Source organism: Cimex lectularius, unplaced genomic scaffold (genome assembly GCF_000648675.2).
Source record: "Cimex lectularius strain Harlan isolate CLEC.00 unplaced genomic scaffold, Clec_2.1 scaffold21, whole genome shotgun sequence".
Lineage (NCBI taxonomy): Eukaryota > Metazoa > Arthropoda > Insecta > Hemiptera > Cimicidae > Cimex > Cimex lectularius.
In genome coordinates, this window is record NW_019392671.1 from 997,660 (window position 1) to 1,015,675 (window position 18,016).

General features: G+C 34.6%; 1 protein-coding gene across 2 annotated transcripts in view; it reads left to right on the plus strand.

Annotated features, from left to right (window-relative positions):
* Positions 1–17,733, plus strand: part of LOC106668560 (protein jagged-1b) — a 226,271-nt gene extending 208,538 nt beyond the window's left edge. The window contains exons 8-20 of one of the 2 annotated variants that reach the window (XM_024225310.1): positions 3,711–3,824; positions 5,641–5,847; positions 6,381–6,508; positions 9,010–9,160; positions 10,269–10,334; positions 11,870–12,034; positions 12,095–12,208; positions 14,920–15,147; positions 15,220–15,564; positions 15,691–15,872; positions 15,942–16,268; positions 16,326–16,476; positions 16,536–17,733. In XM_024225310.1, coding sequence (XP_024081078.1) covers positions 3,711–3,824; positions 5,641–5,847; positions 6,381–6,508; positions 9,010–9,160; positions 10,269–10,334; positions 11,870–12,034; positions 12,095–12,208; positions 14,920–15,147; positions 15,220–15,564; positions 15,691–15,872; positions 15,942–16,268; positions 16,326–16,476; positions 16,536–17,023 — 2,666 coding nt within the window. In that variant the 3' untranslated portion in view covers positions 17,024–17,733. The remainder of the gene's footprint in view (positions 1–3,710; positions 3,825–5,640; positions 5,848–6,380; positions 6,509–9,009; positions 9,161–10,268; positions 10,335–11,869; positions 12,035–12,094; positions 12,209–14,919; positions 15,148–15,219; positions 15,565–15,690; positions 15,873–15,941; positions 16,269–16,325; positions 16,477–16,535) is intronic. The other variant, XM_014397429.2, reaches the window with a different exon arrangement.
* Positions 17,734–18,016: the final 283 nt, after the last annotated feature.

An 18,016-nucleotide genomic window follows, 5' to 3' on the forward strand; every position in this document is an offset into this window, starting at 1 on the left:
AACCCAAAACAATAAATAAGTTTAGTCAAAGAAGGCATGATAAACCCAGAACAACTGAATCGCAACATTCATACAATTATTTGAACCACTTCTCATGGTCCAATGCCATGAACCAGCTTCATTCTGTGCAAAAAATGCTTCAGTTTAATTATTTTAATTGTTTTTAATTTTTTGGTACGTAAACAGTAACTACCCCCTCAACTTGAAAAAATACGGTGAAATTTATGCACAACAGGGATAAATTAATTCTGCAGCTCATTTTTATTGATATAATAATAAGTCAGCTTAACAGTATTAATGAACTAAAAAACATGAGCAAAACAATTCTTGCAATTATTAAAAATGTACTTTTTCCACTCTTGTACCGTTCTTTGCATGCAAACCGGCTGAAAATATCAAACATTATTGTCACTTAAAAGTCGACTTTTTAAAAAATGAAATTGCCTTGTCTTAATTTAATGCAAGTTTCGTTCACCTTGATAGCCGTATGTTGAAAGGTCAGCCGAAGGTTCAATGAAACCTCTTCGCGGATAATTGGAATCCACCGAGGAACACGGTGGATTTTTTTTTTTTTGTATTTAGATTGAAATAAATATCCTCTAGAGTGAAAATGAACCGAAATTCTTTGTAAATGTCCAGGAGATATATTCCAATTATTAGATAATGTGACTTCTCTTCACTTGAGTGTTCTTTTCTAATATATAGCCTTGGTAAAAGCTTGTTCAGGCTGAATATCATTATTTAATTGGGTTATATTAGATTTAAATGAAAAAATTTACTCAGTGTGAAAGATCCAACCAGGCAAATAAAATCAAGTAAAACCTGGTTTAATTAATTCCATTGTTCAAATCTCATGATTCAGAATAGGCCGATCAAGCATGAATGATGTCGAGAGGCGTTGGACTTCATTAAGATTCAAGCTCGGAGCCAAAAGGCCTTAAGGCCCGATAAAACACACTAATCTAGTAATGGGTTACTCACCTAACCCTATTCTCATTTTCTCATTGTCGTTTATTGAATCAACACAATTACCACGGTTATAAATTATGACCGTCCGCTCCGAGTGAATTGTCCACATCAGACATCGATTAACACGTTCATTCAGTGAAAACTTTGAATGAGAACGAATGTTTATACAGTGGGATTGTTTACTTTCTCAGAAAATTTTAATTAATATTTTTAATATGAAAGACTGAGACAGAAGAGGGAGAGATTCCACAAAAAAAATAAAATATAAAAAATAAACGTTTCAATAATTGTCAACATTTTGATTTGGAAATCAGAACGGTTGTTGTTTAATCATCCCAAGGAATTGAATGTGGTGATTAGTTCCCAATCAAACGTGCAATTTCATCCGATCAAGACGAAGACTTCGTTTCTGTCGGCGTTCAAATCTTCGAAAGTCGTGCTCGTCCGACTTTTATACTCTACTATAAAGTTCCTTCGGCTTGAAAACCGTTCAACAAAACGAATTTAATATTACTAAACTTTTTCCCTTTTTAGAAAAAGTATTTTATATTCCGTTGGTGTTATTTCAAGAGAGCCTCAAATTTTATCGTATTTCAAAAAACTCCTTTTTTTTCTCAAAGGCTATTCCGCCTCTTATAACCTGTTTGGTTGTATTTGCCTTAGTATTCTACAAAATCGTAGATAATAGGTTTTTGCAAATAGTGGATCGTTAATTTTTGGCAAACAATCTAAATTTGAGGCAAAATTTATTCCTTAATTAACCCTCGTTCGATTATTGGCGTATTATTGTTCTACAAAATGATAATAGAATCGTTTCAATATGGAGAAAAGTGTTCCGAAAAGTGAAAACATGCCGCAGTGAGGCCAAAAAGTTGCCACATTTCGGCACCATTTTATCAAAATCTATTCGGTCTTTTTTTCTTGTATTTTCTTTAGTGCTGTACAAAATCGTACATAATAGGTTTTCGAAAATATTGAATCGTTAAATTTGGCAAACAATCTAAATTTGTGCCAAAATTGTATTCGGTTTCCATTTTAAAGAAAAATGATTTCTCCGTTCCTGTTTGATTTTTAAAAAGCACCGCTCTCTTCGAGTTAAATTCCATTATTGCTCTATAAAATGCCAATATAGTCGTTTCAATATGATGAAGAAGTTTGGAGAAAAGTGTACCGAAAAGTGAAAACAAGTAACTTTTCGGGAGAAACCAAAGAGGTCAAAAAGGTTCCATGTTTCGTTACCATTGTCTCAAAATCTAGTAACTCTATAACAAATTCAATTAATTAAGGTTTTTTTTATCTCAACTAAAAAAACCTTAATTAATTGAATGATATTAATCGGTCAAGCGGACCACGAAAAATAGTGAATCTATGACAAATAATATTTTTGTTTTATTACCCTTTGTATTGCGATGAATTCATAGCTGGAGGCATTTAAGAAATTTGACTTTATACTTTTTGGCATCAACCTAAAGTTTTAAATGTTTATACAATTCTTTTATACAAAAAATATTACCTCTCCTGGGTGTGTTTTAAACAAAACTTCTCGCTACGATTGTTTGGCTATTATTTCTCTACAAAATGAAAAAATGATCGTTTCTTATGATAAAGGGTTTTTGAGAAAAATGAATCGATATATGAAAAGATACGACTTTTTGAAGGAAGCCAAAAGTTTACGTTTTTCGATCACATTTGTCCAAAATCTATTCGGTCTATTACAATCTTTTTTTTAAATTTCTCTTAGTACACTACGAATTGATAGCTGGAGACATTTAAAAAATTTGACTTGATATTGTTTGGCATCAATCCAGTTTTAAATTTTTTCAACTTTCTTTTAAACATAAAAAAAGTTCCTCCGCTCCTGGGTGAGTTTTTAAACAAAACTCCCTATTTTCCTAAGTACACTACGAATTCATAGCTGGAGGCTTTTAAATAATGTGGATAATATTTGGCTTCAACCTAAAGTTTTAAAGGTTTATACAACTTTACACCTTTTCGTTTATAGAAAAAAAAAATGCTCCGCTTGATTTAGTAGTAGTTTTAAACAAAACTCCTCCCTGCGATTGTTTGTCTATTATTTCTCCACAAAATGAAAAATGATCGTTTATTATGATAAAGGGTTTTTGAGAAAAATGAATCGATATATGAAAAGATACGACTTTTTGAGGGAAGCCAAAGAGAGGCCAAAAAGTGGCCATTATCCTAAAAATGTATTTACTTTATTAGAACCAATCTTTTTTGTTTTATTTCGCTTAGTACACTAGAAATGCATAGCTGGAGGCGATTTTCTGATCGAGCTCGAATTTTCTCCGTTGCAGTCGATTAGTTCAAGAAAACGTTAGGATTCATCTTATAATAGTTGTTTTAACTGCGAAAATAGATTTTTGACACAGAATGTTCTTAAAATACGAGTCTTCAAAAATCGTAAGGAATAGTTGGATCTTAGAGATGGATTTTTTGGTAGAATTGTTGCAAGTTCATCAAGACAAGATTTACAAGAACACTTGATTCCTGACTTTCAGAAAATTATCTAAAGCGTTTTAATTTAATAATGTAAGAGAAATAGTTAAATAAAATCAATTTTTTAGTGCGAAAAACGGTCGCTACTCTCTTAAAAATTAAATGTTAGATGCAAGCAAAGATTGCTTTAAAATTTGGCGGTAATATTGGAGGAAAAAATTTCAAATAATAAAAATGGTTGTTTTGTTTTCGTAAAATATTAATATTTGATTTTTTGATTTCAGAAATAGACGAGTGTGCCTCAGCGCCTTGTCAAAATCGGGCCACGTGCGTGGACCTGGTCGGTGGCTACGAATGTCTTTGTCCCAGCGGTTGGGAAGGATCTATCTGTCAATATGGTAATAATTGTTTTATTTATTTATTTTTTAATGAAAATATGAACCAAACAGCGTACATAAATTAATCAGTGAAGATAGGCAATATGATCGATAACGGCCAAAGTTTTCTTTTGTTTTGGATTTGATTGTAATGCGACCTTTCTTAATAAACACCAATGTTTACTCTTTATAAAGTTTCTACTAAACTCTAATCCAGACTTAGTTGAGTTTTAAATGGTGGTTCAAAAATTGTTAGTGTTGAACATCCAGTTTCCTCTAGTTTGCTTTTGTCGTGGCGCATTGGCTGTACAGAAGACAATTTTGTTTTTAAATTTCATGGTGACGTTACTATAAATTACCTCTGTATCAAATACAAAACGCCAAAAATGTGCATTTTTACTGTTACCAATATGTTCATTGATTTCTATCCTCTTCCTTCCCTTTCCACCTAAAAACAGAACAGTTCTATATAGAATCATCACGTGTGATGAAAAATGAGGCATGTGACTCCAGATGAAAAAATTTTAGGTGTTGTTAAGGGAGACTTCCAAAAATATTTTAATATTATGATGATCATGAGGAGGAGGAAGATTCTAGGAAGCAGAGTTTTGGAATTCCCCAAGCACTGCAGCTTTGCGGCTTAGTGTAGTTTTACTAGTTAGTTCAGTTCAATTAACTTGTTCCTTCTTCTAAGAAGTAGTAGGTCATTAACTATCATTCTTTTTCTTAAGTCTTCTGGTTATTCTAGGTTATGTCTGTTAACAGTTGCCTTTGCTATTTCCAAAGCACTGCAGCCTTTTGGTTATTGTACTTTCCCTAGTTCTTTAGTTCATTTCAATTGACTTGATCCTTCTTTTAAGAATTAGTAGGTCATTGCTAGAATTCGTTTTCTCAAGCCTTCATGATACCCCAGGTTATGTCTACATTGAGCGATGGCTTCACATTCGAAGATGATATGGGTGGCTTTTTTTTCTTTCAGTTTCTTCCTCCTTATTGCCTTCTGAAAAGATAATTCTACTCACAGAAGTTTTGGGCATCTATCCGGATTTTGAGTATTAAGTAAACAATAATATAATAACAATAAACATGTTACACATTTGTTTGTATATTCTGCCTGATGATTAATACTTAATACTGGAAATCCGAATAGCTCTCTAAAATTTATGTGAATAGGACTATCTTATCCAAAAAGTGAATTGCCAGAGTCGCCCCACCTGAAATCATTTCTAAACTTGGGGTTGTCGAATATGCCCATGTCTAGGCATATTCTCAGTGACTGGGATAGGGCCCTATCACTCCTCTGAGCTGTACTTTGCCCTAACTATGGTCTAACTATGAGTTTACTATGTCTACAATCTCTAGTTCGTCCAGAACTCCTTTTTGTCTGGACCTATTCACAGAAGAAGAAATCAGATCTTTACATCGCACAAATAGGGCCTATGGTCTTTCTCTGGCCACCTTGTCAGCTTGTTCATCAACCAAAATTCCCTTCTTCCTTGACATCCAAGATATTGCCAGGTTGTTATGTAGAAGGATTGAGTTGATTATATTGAACTAACAAACTAGGAAAAGTACGATACGCAAGAAGGCTGCAGTGCTTGGGAATCATAACCCCCCATACCTAGGGATTCATCATCATCAATGATCCATATCTTAGGTCTTTACTGCCTGGTATGACCAGTATGTCATTAAAATTTTAAAATAAACTATATTTAAATGGCCTGAACCTTTGTCATTACACACCATGAATTGTGAAACGCTGCTCTTCAAATTCCATTTTGCAATACTTTTTCGTTAAATCGAATAAGAAACAATGATTGTTATGTGGATTTTCCAGATGTTGATGAATGCGCCAAGGACTGGTGTATTAACTCTTACTCATGTCAGAATTTGGCTGGTGACTACAAATGCAAATGTCAAAAAGGTTGGTCAGGGAAAAATTGCACGCTCAACATTAATGATTGTGTCGGCCAGTGTCAAAATGGAGCCACCTGCATCGACTTGGTAAACGACTACCATTGTGCTTGTGAACCTGGATTTACCGGTAAATTTTTTAAACATACAATAGCATATTAACTATTTACTATGATTTATGAATATTTATTTGTGAAGTAAAGATTGGAACTAACAAGTTAACTGATTTTATTGTTTCACAAGTCAAACCACCATTTTATATTAATACTGTTCTTGTATAAATTTGATAAATAAATGTCCAGTGGATGATGGATTTTGGTCTACGAGTTGGTGAACTCTTGTTGAACTGGCACACGGCCACTTGTTGGGTCTATCTTCACTCGCGTTTTTTTTTTGTTTTTTGAGTTATTCAAATGTGTTTCGACATTGTGCCATCTTCAGTGAGAAACTGTCTGCCTCTTTGTCTGAGTATGGTTTATATAGTATTGGGTCCGTCATTTGTGGCTAGGGGATTTGCAATGCCGAAACGCGTTTGAATAATTCAAACAAAAACCCGTGAGTGAAAATAGGCCCAATAAGTGGTCGTGTGCCGGTTCAAAATAAATTTATAGTTATGCTTCGATCTTAAGTCTTCGGTGGTAAAATAATTTGGATTTTTTCTAGGTCGTAACTGTGCTACTGATATTGATGACTGTCAGAGTAATCCATGCCAAAATGGCGGTGAATGTGTCGACCAGGTGAACAACTTCCGATGCATCTGCCCAGTCGACTACATGGGTGAATTCTGCGAGGTAAACTTCAATTCAAGATGTAATAACTATTGTATTAGCACTGAGCAGTTGCTTTATATAAACGACTGATTACTGATTTGTATAAGCTCAGATCCGCACAAGTATGTAGATATACATATACGCACAGTTGAGCTTGTTATTTCTCGCAGGACACTAGCAACTACAGATTTAGTAATTTACAATAAATTACCGGATTTTCCTTGAGAATCGCCCACACCAAGTGTTGGTAGTCTGAGGTCATACCTCGGTCTTATATGTCCAGCCACCGATTTTGAGTCAGGGGCTATCAACAGTTGGGTCATTCCAGCCCACAACGTGGTCAGTTCCTAAATCCAAACCCATTCAACTCTCACTCACTCTTAAATACATTATTTCTTATTCATATACCATTCACTCAGTTAGGCGGAGTTCTCGATATTCCCCCATCACCCTCTACACATGATGTACTTACTACACTACAGGCAAAAAATTCCACCCACTTGTAATAAAACTTGATTTGTATATATTTTTATATATTAATTAAAGTTTCACGGTTTTTAACGTTTAATAATATTGAGTCTTTATCTAAAAAGGTAAAAAATAATGTAAATTGCTAAGGAAAATGGAAAAAAAGACTGACATATAATTTTTTTTTTGATTTTTAATTAACTTTTCAGTATCGCATATTTCCTCCTCTTGTCTTAATTACATCTTGAACACGCCTTGGCTTACTTTCTGCCAGTCTGGAAATGTCTCTTTGCTGGAGGTTAGCCCGTTCTTCATGACGAGTCCTTTCAAGATTGTGGAGTGCATCAGGAAGTGATGGACGTGCTCTTATTCGTCTTTTGAGGTTATTGCATAAATATTTGATGGGATTCAAGTTTGGAGAACGGGCTGGCCAAGCTAAGACCCTGATGTTGTGCTGTTGAAGGTATGTTAGTACTATGCGAGCGACATGTGGACGGTCATTATCGTGCACTAGAATAGGATTGTCGTTATTTCATCGTGGATACGCAACACATGATGTTCCAAAATTTCATCCAATAGCGAGTGGCCGTCAAAGGCTGTCCATGAACAACAACTAACTCTTTGAAACTCTCCATTCAAATTCCCGCCCACACCATCACTGAGCTACTTTGAAAAGGTTGGCTCTGGGAAAAATTAGAAGCTTTGTACCTTTCATTTCCCCTTTTCTACACTTTTCCATGCCCATCTGGAGATTGTAGAGCAAATCTACACTCATCTGTAAACAGTACAGCAGACCAATTGTCTAAAGACCAATGGCCGTACAACTCTGTGTGTTCTGGTCAATTCTGGTCCTCTTATGGGGCAAAAAGCCATGAATGCATACTGATTTAATCTTCTTTGAGCAGTGCATTTTTGACACAGACTTCCTGGAGCTGATGAATTGCTTGAACAACAGTAAGGTACTGGTTTCACGGTCTTCCTGTGGTTCTGTTACTTTAGGGCGTCCAGAACCAGGTCTTCTAGGTAGAACCCAGTTTCTCAAACACGTTTAACAGGTCTCGCAACTCCCTTGTTTCATCCTAACTCCGATGGCAATAGCCGCATACCTGATGGAATGTCCAAGTGCCAAATCATGTGCAACATCCTCAATACGTTAAGTTTAAAACTTGAAATTAAGAAAACAAAGATGAAAACTAAACACTTTATTGCTTCAGAATTCAAATGAGACTGAATAAACATTTTACATTCCATAAAAAGTAAACATTGAAAAATCCTTTAACCTTGTTTTGGATTAAGGATTAAGTGTGTTTACCTCTAATTGATATTCCCAATTTAAAACAGCATAAACAAATGTTTATTGGTAAAAACAATGAGACAAATTAAGGACATAATTTTCTTTTATCAAGAAAAAAAATCAATTGGGTGGAATTTTTTCCTTGTCACTGTATATAAATAACCTAATTGAGGGTCCAAAATTCCACCATCGGCCCTCTCAAATTACACTTTCGCACCAATAACACCATTCACTCTCAACATACGCTAGGGACAGAAAATATCACTAATGTATACAATAAAATAACCCTTTTTCCTTCAAGAATTGGGACAGGGGATACAGTACTCAAGCACAATTTTAATATCAGGTGGCATTCCTACGAGCTCTCTGTGTGGAGGCAAGGAATTATACCCTTCAATTAAGTGGGACAAAGAGCAACCGTTCTCTACAAGCTAGGCTTATACGCGGGATTTGACTCGATAGTAAGTGACCATGTGTCAACCTCGCATGCCCTATTCTTAATTGGGTGAGGATGACCCCTCTTCTATGAGACAGGTCTTCTGAGGGCCACTTATCAACAGTGCTCTTGATACGCAGAAGCTTCTTTGTTAATCCAGCCAACAAAGCTGCCACTTTTTTTAATCATGTTTTTTATTAAATTTTTAGCATCATGGATCCACATTGTGGTGGTTGGGTCACCCAAGTAGTACATAAACTACTCAAGTCAGATATATTTATTTAAACAATCAATCTTCAAATGATTTTATTGTTAAATTTACAGATTGACCATGACCACTGCACTCCAAATCCTTGTGAAAATGGGGCACCGTGTTTTAAAACACAAGCAGATTATTACTGCCACTGTCCACAAGATTGGCAAGGGAAAAACTGTTCAATACCTAAAATTTTCTGTTCTCACCCACCATGCCAAGGTAAATATTTTATTTTCAGTGCACATTTATATATAAGTCAAATGAGAATAATGTGCGATGTAAAATTAATGGTTTTGTAGTCAAAATATCAGGGATAAGGTCAATTCGAAAGAAAATAAAACACTTAGTTCCTTTGTCATGCTTTCAAGGAATCTATCTTCATAAGGACTTTAAAAATGTTACTAGTATTTTTTCACAAGGTTAACAAATAAAATGTACTTCTGAAACTTATGAACAAGTTCAAAATTAGCCCTATCCTTTTTTTTCCACAAAACTATTATATTAAACAGTATTTAAAGATCGTGAGATGCAGTCTAGTATGATGTAGGTTAGAAAAACATTGTCTTTGTTGTGCCATTGTTTCTATCTTTATTGAGATCATCTTCAAGGTCTGGGATTTATAAACATTGTTTCAATTATACAAATACATATCACTTATGAATATGAATTTAAACAATGATGTACACAATATAGAAATTTTAGGTTTAATCAAAGTTTTGTACTCACTCTGAGTGTGTGTTTTCTGTGTAGTCGTGTGTCTGTAATGAGTCGTGTTGAGAGTGTTAGTGAGATTTTAATGTTTTTTGTTTATGTTTGATTTTGAAGGAGTGGGGAAGGAGGTAGGAGTAGAAATTGTTTTTTCTATCTGCACTTTTTTCTCTATCCCTTTCCTACTCACTACTTCTTCAAAATCAAACATATAAACAAAAACATTAAAATCTCACAAACACTCTCAACATGACACACACAGGAACATGACTACACGGAAAACACACAGTTTGATTAAACCTAAAACATTCTATAATGAAGATGATCTCAGTAAAGATTGAAACGTTGGCACGATAAAGAAAATGGTTTTCTAACCTACATCACACCACACTGCATCTCACGATCTTTAAATAATCATTAATTAATGGTCACTAAACATTACACTTAATATTAAACGTTCAATTATATCAACATAAATTCAATTCTTAAAAATTTGCATGTCCATACCATTTTCTAATCTTAACACCTTCCATACAGCGCTTATTAGCAACTTCTTTTCCTTTAATATTTCTCAGTAAGTATTATTTCCTCTATTTCAATAATTTCATTTTCATTCTAGCCAAGATGTTTGCTCCTGGTTCAGGAGTTTATTTTACATGGTGGCGAAATTCAAGGGTTACTTCAGGTATAGGCTTGAATTAAAATTGATATGTTTTAAATGCGCCATTGACAAAAAGCAATTTGTTTTTCTTGTTTACTTTGTGAAAGGAATTAAATGCTTGTGATTGTAATGCACGGCAAAATAAATGTGCAAAATTAATAGTGAAATCTTCCTTGAAGGATTGGAAAGCTTAACTAACTCTATAGTTCTTTCTTTATTATGTCAAGTTTCCACAGTTTCATTTTTTTCTCAACTTTGCTTGTACAAATTTGTAGCATCTTACTTTCTGTAAACCAAGGCAGGTTCATTTATACTATGTTGATTCATTAACTCATAGTCTTAAGTGGTTCTTCATTCGATATTTCCATTTGTTTTCTATTCCATATGACACCAGGGTCTCCTGTTCCAAATACCCTCTGATATATCCTCTGGACTTATCTATCAGAATGGTTCTATCAAGTCTGACAAGGATCAGATTTCTCCAGCTATTCTCTGGCTGCAGGAATTCTGTTGGACCAAATTATTTATACCACAGATACCCCAATCACATCGAGATGTAGATGTAAAATTTTGGGTAATTTGAGCCCTTGTATTCACTGTTTTGTACCTATGGCCCACCAATCCCAACTTATCAAGGAATTTGATTATTAAGCCTGGTTTTCGGTATTTCTTCTACAGTGTTGGGTCTCTTCTGTTACTTTGCAGTATCTGCACATACCGTGTTGGTTGATACCAATCTTCCTCAAGTGCCAATTTAGTCTGCAGTAGTAATTCTCTTCCTGCTTCCTTTGATGCATTGTACTGTTTCTTTCTAAATCTCTCCAGGAGGTTTTTGGATTGTTCGTGTCCACTGAGTTCATTTCCACAGTTATACCATGTCTTCTTTCCTAAGATACTCATTATAAATAACATTAGTAGGCAAGGGCATCTGCTTCTTTTGCAATTCAGCACCATTCTCCAACTAATGATGTTTGAGTTTATTGATCTGATGTCTACCTGGCTATCCAACATGATAGCTATGTTTTTGTGTTGATTTGCCCATAGGCTAGATTTTGGAACAAATACACTGTATCTTCTTGTGTTGTCGTCTTTGTGTGCAGGCGAAAGAAATCATCTGTGAAATAACAGAAGGTGCACGATCACTCTCACTGGTGGGTCAGTGAACTAGATTTGTTGTGCATAGCTGCTTGTATAAAATGAATGTACTTGCATGTAATTCAATAGTATGTAGTAATACTTAAAAAACTATGCTGATACTATGAAACTTTTATTGCATAAAGTTTTGTAATAACACCCAGATGAACGGTTTATTTGCAATTATATTTAATGACAGATATCTAAAGGTGTCTGTTAATGATTAACAATCATGTTTTATTCTAACAAATTCATCCAGTTAGACAGTAAAATGATTACTTTTATCCAGTAAATAAAAATAAATTTATGGTTTTGTTGAGGTTGTGAAATAACCTTTGTCTATAAAATCAACAACAATCTCTAAATGTTTTATTGATTAAAGATGATCACACAAAAATTATGATTTTGTCATAATATCATTTCAGTGACAGTGGACAGCTGTGTCATAACTATGCCATCGAACTCTTCTGGTGGTTTGTCTCTTGTGGCAACGGGGGTTTGCGGTGAGCATGGCCATTGCTATAACTTGCCTGGAGGTGGATTCAGATGTTCTTGTGAAGCTGGCTACACAGGAAAATTCTGTCATGAAAGTGAGTTTATAAATTTGTTTGATTTTTTCTGAGATCATTTATTCTTGATTTTTTTTAAAGATATTAATGATTGTAAGCGAAACCCTTGTCAGAATGGAGGAACGTGTGTGGATAAAATCAATTCTTTTCAATGTATTTGTCGTGAAGGATGGGAAGGAGACTTATGTACTATTAGTGAGTAACATTTATTTTCTAAAGTTTATTTATAATTGGCTATTTTAGTTGTTTCTATGACCCTATTGTCCTTATAACTCCATTTCAACCTGGCTTCCAAAAATGTTATAGTTGTTAGACAGCTTTTCTCAAAATCTCAGATGACATCCTCCTAAGCATTAATGATCATGAATGTACTATTACACTGGACTTTCACCCTGAAGGGTTGTCACTTCCCAATGTGCTGACCCAAGGAGCTATACCTCAGGGGAGTTCACATAAGTTATGCAGCAGGGTGGGTCGCTAGTATCTCCCTCTTAAGCCAGATGCCCATGAGACCGTGGCTTCTCAACTAACAGGGTTAGGCTCCAACAGGACTGTTGACAGCAGGCCATTTCAGCCCCCAAACACTTGCAATCTATAATGTAGCCTAAAACTAACTAAAGTCCATAATATGGTCAGTCGCATAAATAAATTCACTGAGAGGCAAAAAAAAAAAAAAATGGCCACCCTTTTTTCCTTCAAATATGTTACTATGGAAACAATGAAGAAAATATCCAATTCAGTATGGAGTATTTCTTCCTCTTGCATTTTTCACTGCTTGCATTCAATGTCTCATCAATTTTATGAGGTTTTGAATGTAGTGCTTTGGAATATTTTCACACTCATACAACGGCGCCATTCTTAATTCCTGCAAATTGTCCGGCATCACTGGGCAACGTTTTACCCTCTTTGACAACTTGTCCCAAAGGTCTTCGATAGGTATAAAAGTCGGGACTACCCACTGGCCACTCCAAACATTGAATTGAAGCCCGTTACAAGTAATCATCAAGGATCCTAGCTTGCATTGCCATGCATAAAAATAAAATCGTCACCAATTAGTGGTATATAAGGAACAACTTCTGATGAAACATCTTCAATGTATTGTGCAGCTGTTAGGGAACCCTCGATGAAGCTCAATTTTGTGCGAACTTCTATAGAAATGCCTGCCTAAACCATAACATCACCACCTCCATAGCTTCTCCAAAGTGAAAATGTTGTGGGGATATGTCACTCTCCAAACCCTCTCTTGCCCATCAGAAGACCTCAAACAATACCTGAAAACAAGATTTCAGACCAATTGATGTGATTTCTTGCAAAATTAATAGATCTGTTCTGTGCCTTGTCAGAGTTCTGGACCAGCTGCAGGCCTTCTCACATGTAATCCAGCTTCTGAAAGTCTTTACCTTTCAATGTGTAAACTGACACATTGAATAATCTAACCTGTTAAAGACATTGCTTGATCTCAACAGCATCAAATTATATATCCTCTTCACTTTCAATTTCAGCTGGTGTACCCCAAGTTTTTATTCTTGTACATTTACTCTTTTCCATGTCCCTAAATTATCTTTCATTAGTTCTTAATTTCTCCCAATTTCATCTGTATGCTGATGCCACTCAGCTTTACATTCATTGTCCTATAAGCAACATCTCTGCAACTCTGCTCAACCATTTTCTTTTCTCAATCAATGGTCATGTTTTAAATCAAGGTTTAAATCCTAATAAATACCACTCCTTATTAATCTTCAAAAGAAAACATTAATGCATATTGCATATCCCCTCCTCATAATCAATTTTTGTCCTAAATTGAATAATCTCAGCATTATTTTTAACTCCAAGGTTACATGGCATGACTGTGTGAACTCTATTATTAAAGAGGCTCTAGCCTCTATTCACTTCAATGCCTTAACTCTTTCACTCCACAGAAAACTAGAGTTTCATAATAATTTCTTTATTCTCTGACTGCTGTGCTATTTTTTCACATTCTTTAGGCTCTCGATCTGTTCATCGCCTTCAAATTGTTTATCATCCTGTGTTAGATACTGTTATGATTTTAAACCAAAAGATAATATTTCTTCCTATTTCAGCAGTCATAATATTCCTAAAATCACTTATAAACTTAGTTTTAATATACATATGTAAAATTAAATCAAACAAATGTTTTTTTTTTGTTTTTTTTGCTTGGGGTGTCCGCATTACCCAAGTCCCTCAAATGTCCTCTCTATTAACTTTTTCCCACATTCCTTATACAAGCAGATCAATCATATCCCCAGCCTTCAACACTCCTCTAAAACTTTACACTTATTCTATAGAATTGCAAGGGCTAGACTATAGGATTTGCTTCCTGAGGAAATACATTCTGCTTTCTCACTTGCTTGTTTCAGGTTTATGGCATCTGAGCTTTTAAAACAACTTGAATTATCTCCTTTTCTTCCTCTTCCTTTTCTTTTTCTAACACCAATTCCAATGGACCAATCATATCCTCCACCTACAACACACCTCTATAACTTTAGCCTTACACTTCAGAAGTGCAAGGGCAAGACCATGTTATTTACTTGCCCAGAAAGTACGTTCTGCTTTCTTAATGTTTCAGGTCCATGGCATCTGAATTTTTAAAAACAATGTGAATCATCTTCTTTTCTTCCCTCCATTTCTTTTCCTTTTATCTTCTTTCTCTTTTGATTTTTTCTTATCTTCTCTTTTATCATATGATTATAATTAAATTTTTGTCATTATTGTTTTGTATATTTTATTATAGGTTTTATTAATATTACAATTAATATTATTTTACTATGTGTATAAAACTAAATTTATTTCTAAGATATGTAGATATGCCCTACTTGTACTTCTAAAATAGATAAATAAAAATAAGAACAGTATCTTGTGATCAATAAATATAAATTTATTTTTAGACACTGATGACTGTAATTCAAATCCTTGTCAGCACAATGGCACATGTGTCGACTTGACTGCTGATTTCCAATGTGAATGTAAAAGTGGCTGGAAAGGAAAAACATGTTCTCTTCGTCATGGCCATTGTGACTTTTCGACTTGCCTCAATGGTGGGACATGCCAAGATTTAGGTCACACGTTTCTCTGCCGGTGCCCACCTTTTTGGGATGGCTCTGTTTGTCATTTAGGTATAATGAATAATCCTAAATGTTTATTTTAAATTCTAAATGATGTAATTACATTAGAAATCAATCTTACAGCAAAAATCAATGTTTGTAAATCAAATCCGTGTGAAAACGGTGGCACGTGTGTTAATACTGGCACTACATATACATGCATTTGTCAAGAGGGCTATGAAGGTGCGCATTGCGAAAGAGATATTAATGACTGCCTCTCTTCTCCTTGTTATAATGGTGGGAAATGTACTGATGGAATTAATTGGTTTCTTTGTGACTGTGCTCCCGGCTTTGCTGGCCCAGATTGTCGAATAAATATTAATGACTGTGCTTCAAATCCTTGTGGAGCTGGAGCTACTTGTGTTGACAACATTGCAAGTTTTACATGTCTCTGTCCACCTGGAAAAACAGGACCGTTATGTCTTCAAGGTGAGTTGAAATTGTTTCTCTGTATATTATTCCTTTATTAGCCTTCAGTAATAATTCTTATAAGGTATTACCTGCAAAGAATTATTCCTATACAAATTTCATTTATTGATTAATTATTATTTTTAGTTGAAGAAATTGTCTTCTCAAGTGGTGTGTGTGAGTGGATGGGTCAGTACCTAAGTAACAATTCAGTATGGCAGGAAAACTGCAATCAGTGTCACTGCATTGACAATATTGTAACATGTACTCAAGTATGGTGTGGTTTAAACAATTGTCTCCAACAAACAAATGCCTGTGGCCATAATCAAGTATGCGTAACAATAATAATATAAAATTTTGTGTTTATTTACGAGTATTTTATGAATTGAATTTTTTAGGTTTGTGTGCCTTGGGGACGTGAAGGTTGTTTGTCGACTGGATGCGAAGGCTGGGGAGAGTGCAGGGAATTAATTAGCGGAAAGTTAGTCGGACCTCCACAAGTACCGTCTCCTGAAACATGCTGGCCGAATCAGGCTGTCCTAAGCAATAGTTGTGCTTTATTATATTTGACTTTTATGACTCATTCACTCCGCCCAGGAATCAGTACAGAGACTGTGTGTAAAGAGCTCAGATCTCTTTTAGCGACGACTCATGCAGCACTTCACAGCATAATAGTTCTATGTGAAATAAAGACAGGATCAAATGACACCGTGGAAGTTACTATGGTATGTAATTTTAAACAGGTAACGTTTGATTGTTTCAACAGTTTTTTAAATGTTTAGTGGAGTGGAGAAACCAGTGGAGAAGGTGTTAAAGAGGCTGTACGCGTTATCGGCGAACTTGTAAGCCATAAGCAAACGAATGCAAATTCTGTATTATCTTTTGCATTAGAGGTTAAAGTTGAAACAGCACTTATTTCTCAACGCGATGATGGTATGTATTTAATACATACTATAGTGGTATTAGGACTAATTTGATCTTGGTTTTTACAGATGAAAGCACTACATTCTGGAATAGTTCATCTACATTGATTCTAATACCAAGTTTCATTATCATTGCTCTTATTGCAATGCTTTTCTACTGGTTTAAAATGAAACCCCAAGCGGCAGTGAACAACACTTGCAGAAGGAGCCATGAAGATGAGAAATCGAATAATATCCAAAACGAGGAGAATTTCAGAAGATATACAAACCCTTTGAAAGAAGACATCAGCGGGAATACTGTGGACGGGTCGTCACGGGTCAGCGTTGTCCGGCCTCTTTCAACTTTATCGAGCGAAGGTTTGGAGTTGACTTGCGAAGAAGAAAAACCAGGTCCAAGTCAAGTTCTCCTTTTTAAAAACCAAAACACCTGCCCTGAAAACGATTTGCATAAAGACATCGATTGTGTGAGAAAAAATTTAACTGTGGTGCCTTTAGTTCAAAGGACGTACAAAGATGAAAACCAAGTTCCCAGTGATGTGTTTACAGTGCTTGTTTGATTTTAAAAAAATTAATATTTTTTTAAAAGTGCTAGAACTTTTATTATGAGCTATGAATCACTTGCCACTTCCATCTAACATCAAGCATTTCTAATTTTGAATGGTAAATAATTATTGATATAAACTTACATCGTTTTAATGTTGTTACAAACCAATTTTAGAATCTATTTGATTCATGTGATATAATGTTTTTAAGGTAACCAACTGTACAAGAGAAAAGTCTGTAGATAAAAAAGTGTAGTGTAAATATTAAGTATAAAATTTTAATATCTTTGTTTGATTGTTTTTCTCTATCAGCAATTTATTTAATGATTTTTCTTTTTTTCTGATGAGAAAATTGTGATATAGAAATGAATAAAGTAAACTCTTTGTGTAAATATTACATTTAATTTTAGATTTTAAAAAATAGAAGTAAATCTGCAAATTTTAAGAGAGTATTGCTTTCTTTTTTTTCAGTATTTAATTATAAAAAGTTTTAATTTTTGTTTATACTATAATTTATTATCGATTTATTTAAATTAAAGAAAAAATGGAATGGCGCATAGTTATAGAATAATATATACTTTTTACATAATGATTGATGACATTTTGCTCCCTCTTTTCGAATTGCACATCATCTCATATGATAATATGATTATTCAAAACTGTTAATGTAGAAATAAATCAAAAAGGTGATAGGCAATATCTTGACAGTTGTATTGTGTTGTAAATAAAGTATTTGTTATGTAATTTTTACAGTATTTAATGTTATCTATATTTTACACCTGTCATAATGTTAACTATGAGTCGGTGGTGTGGTGAACCAAGACATTGCACGCTAAGGCCATCAGGCTATTAAGTGGCACTGAAAGACAAGCTTACTTCAGAGTATTGGATGCCAGCCATCGGTTCAACGCCAATCTTAGACATAGAGGTGTTATTAAACCTTGCACTGCTCCATATTCTAATCCGAAGAGAAACCAGAGCAGCAGCTCACAGGATCACAAATAGACA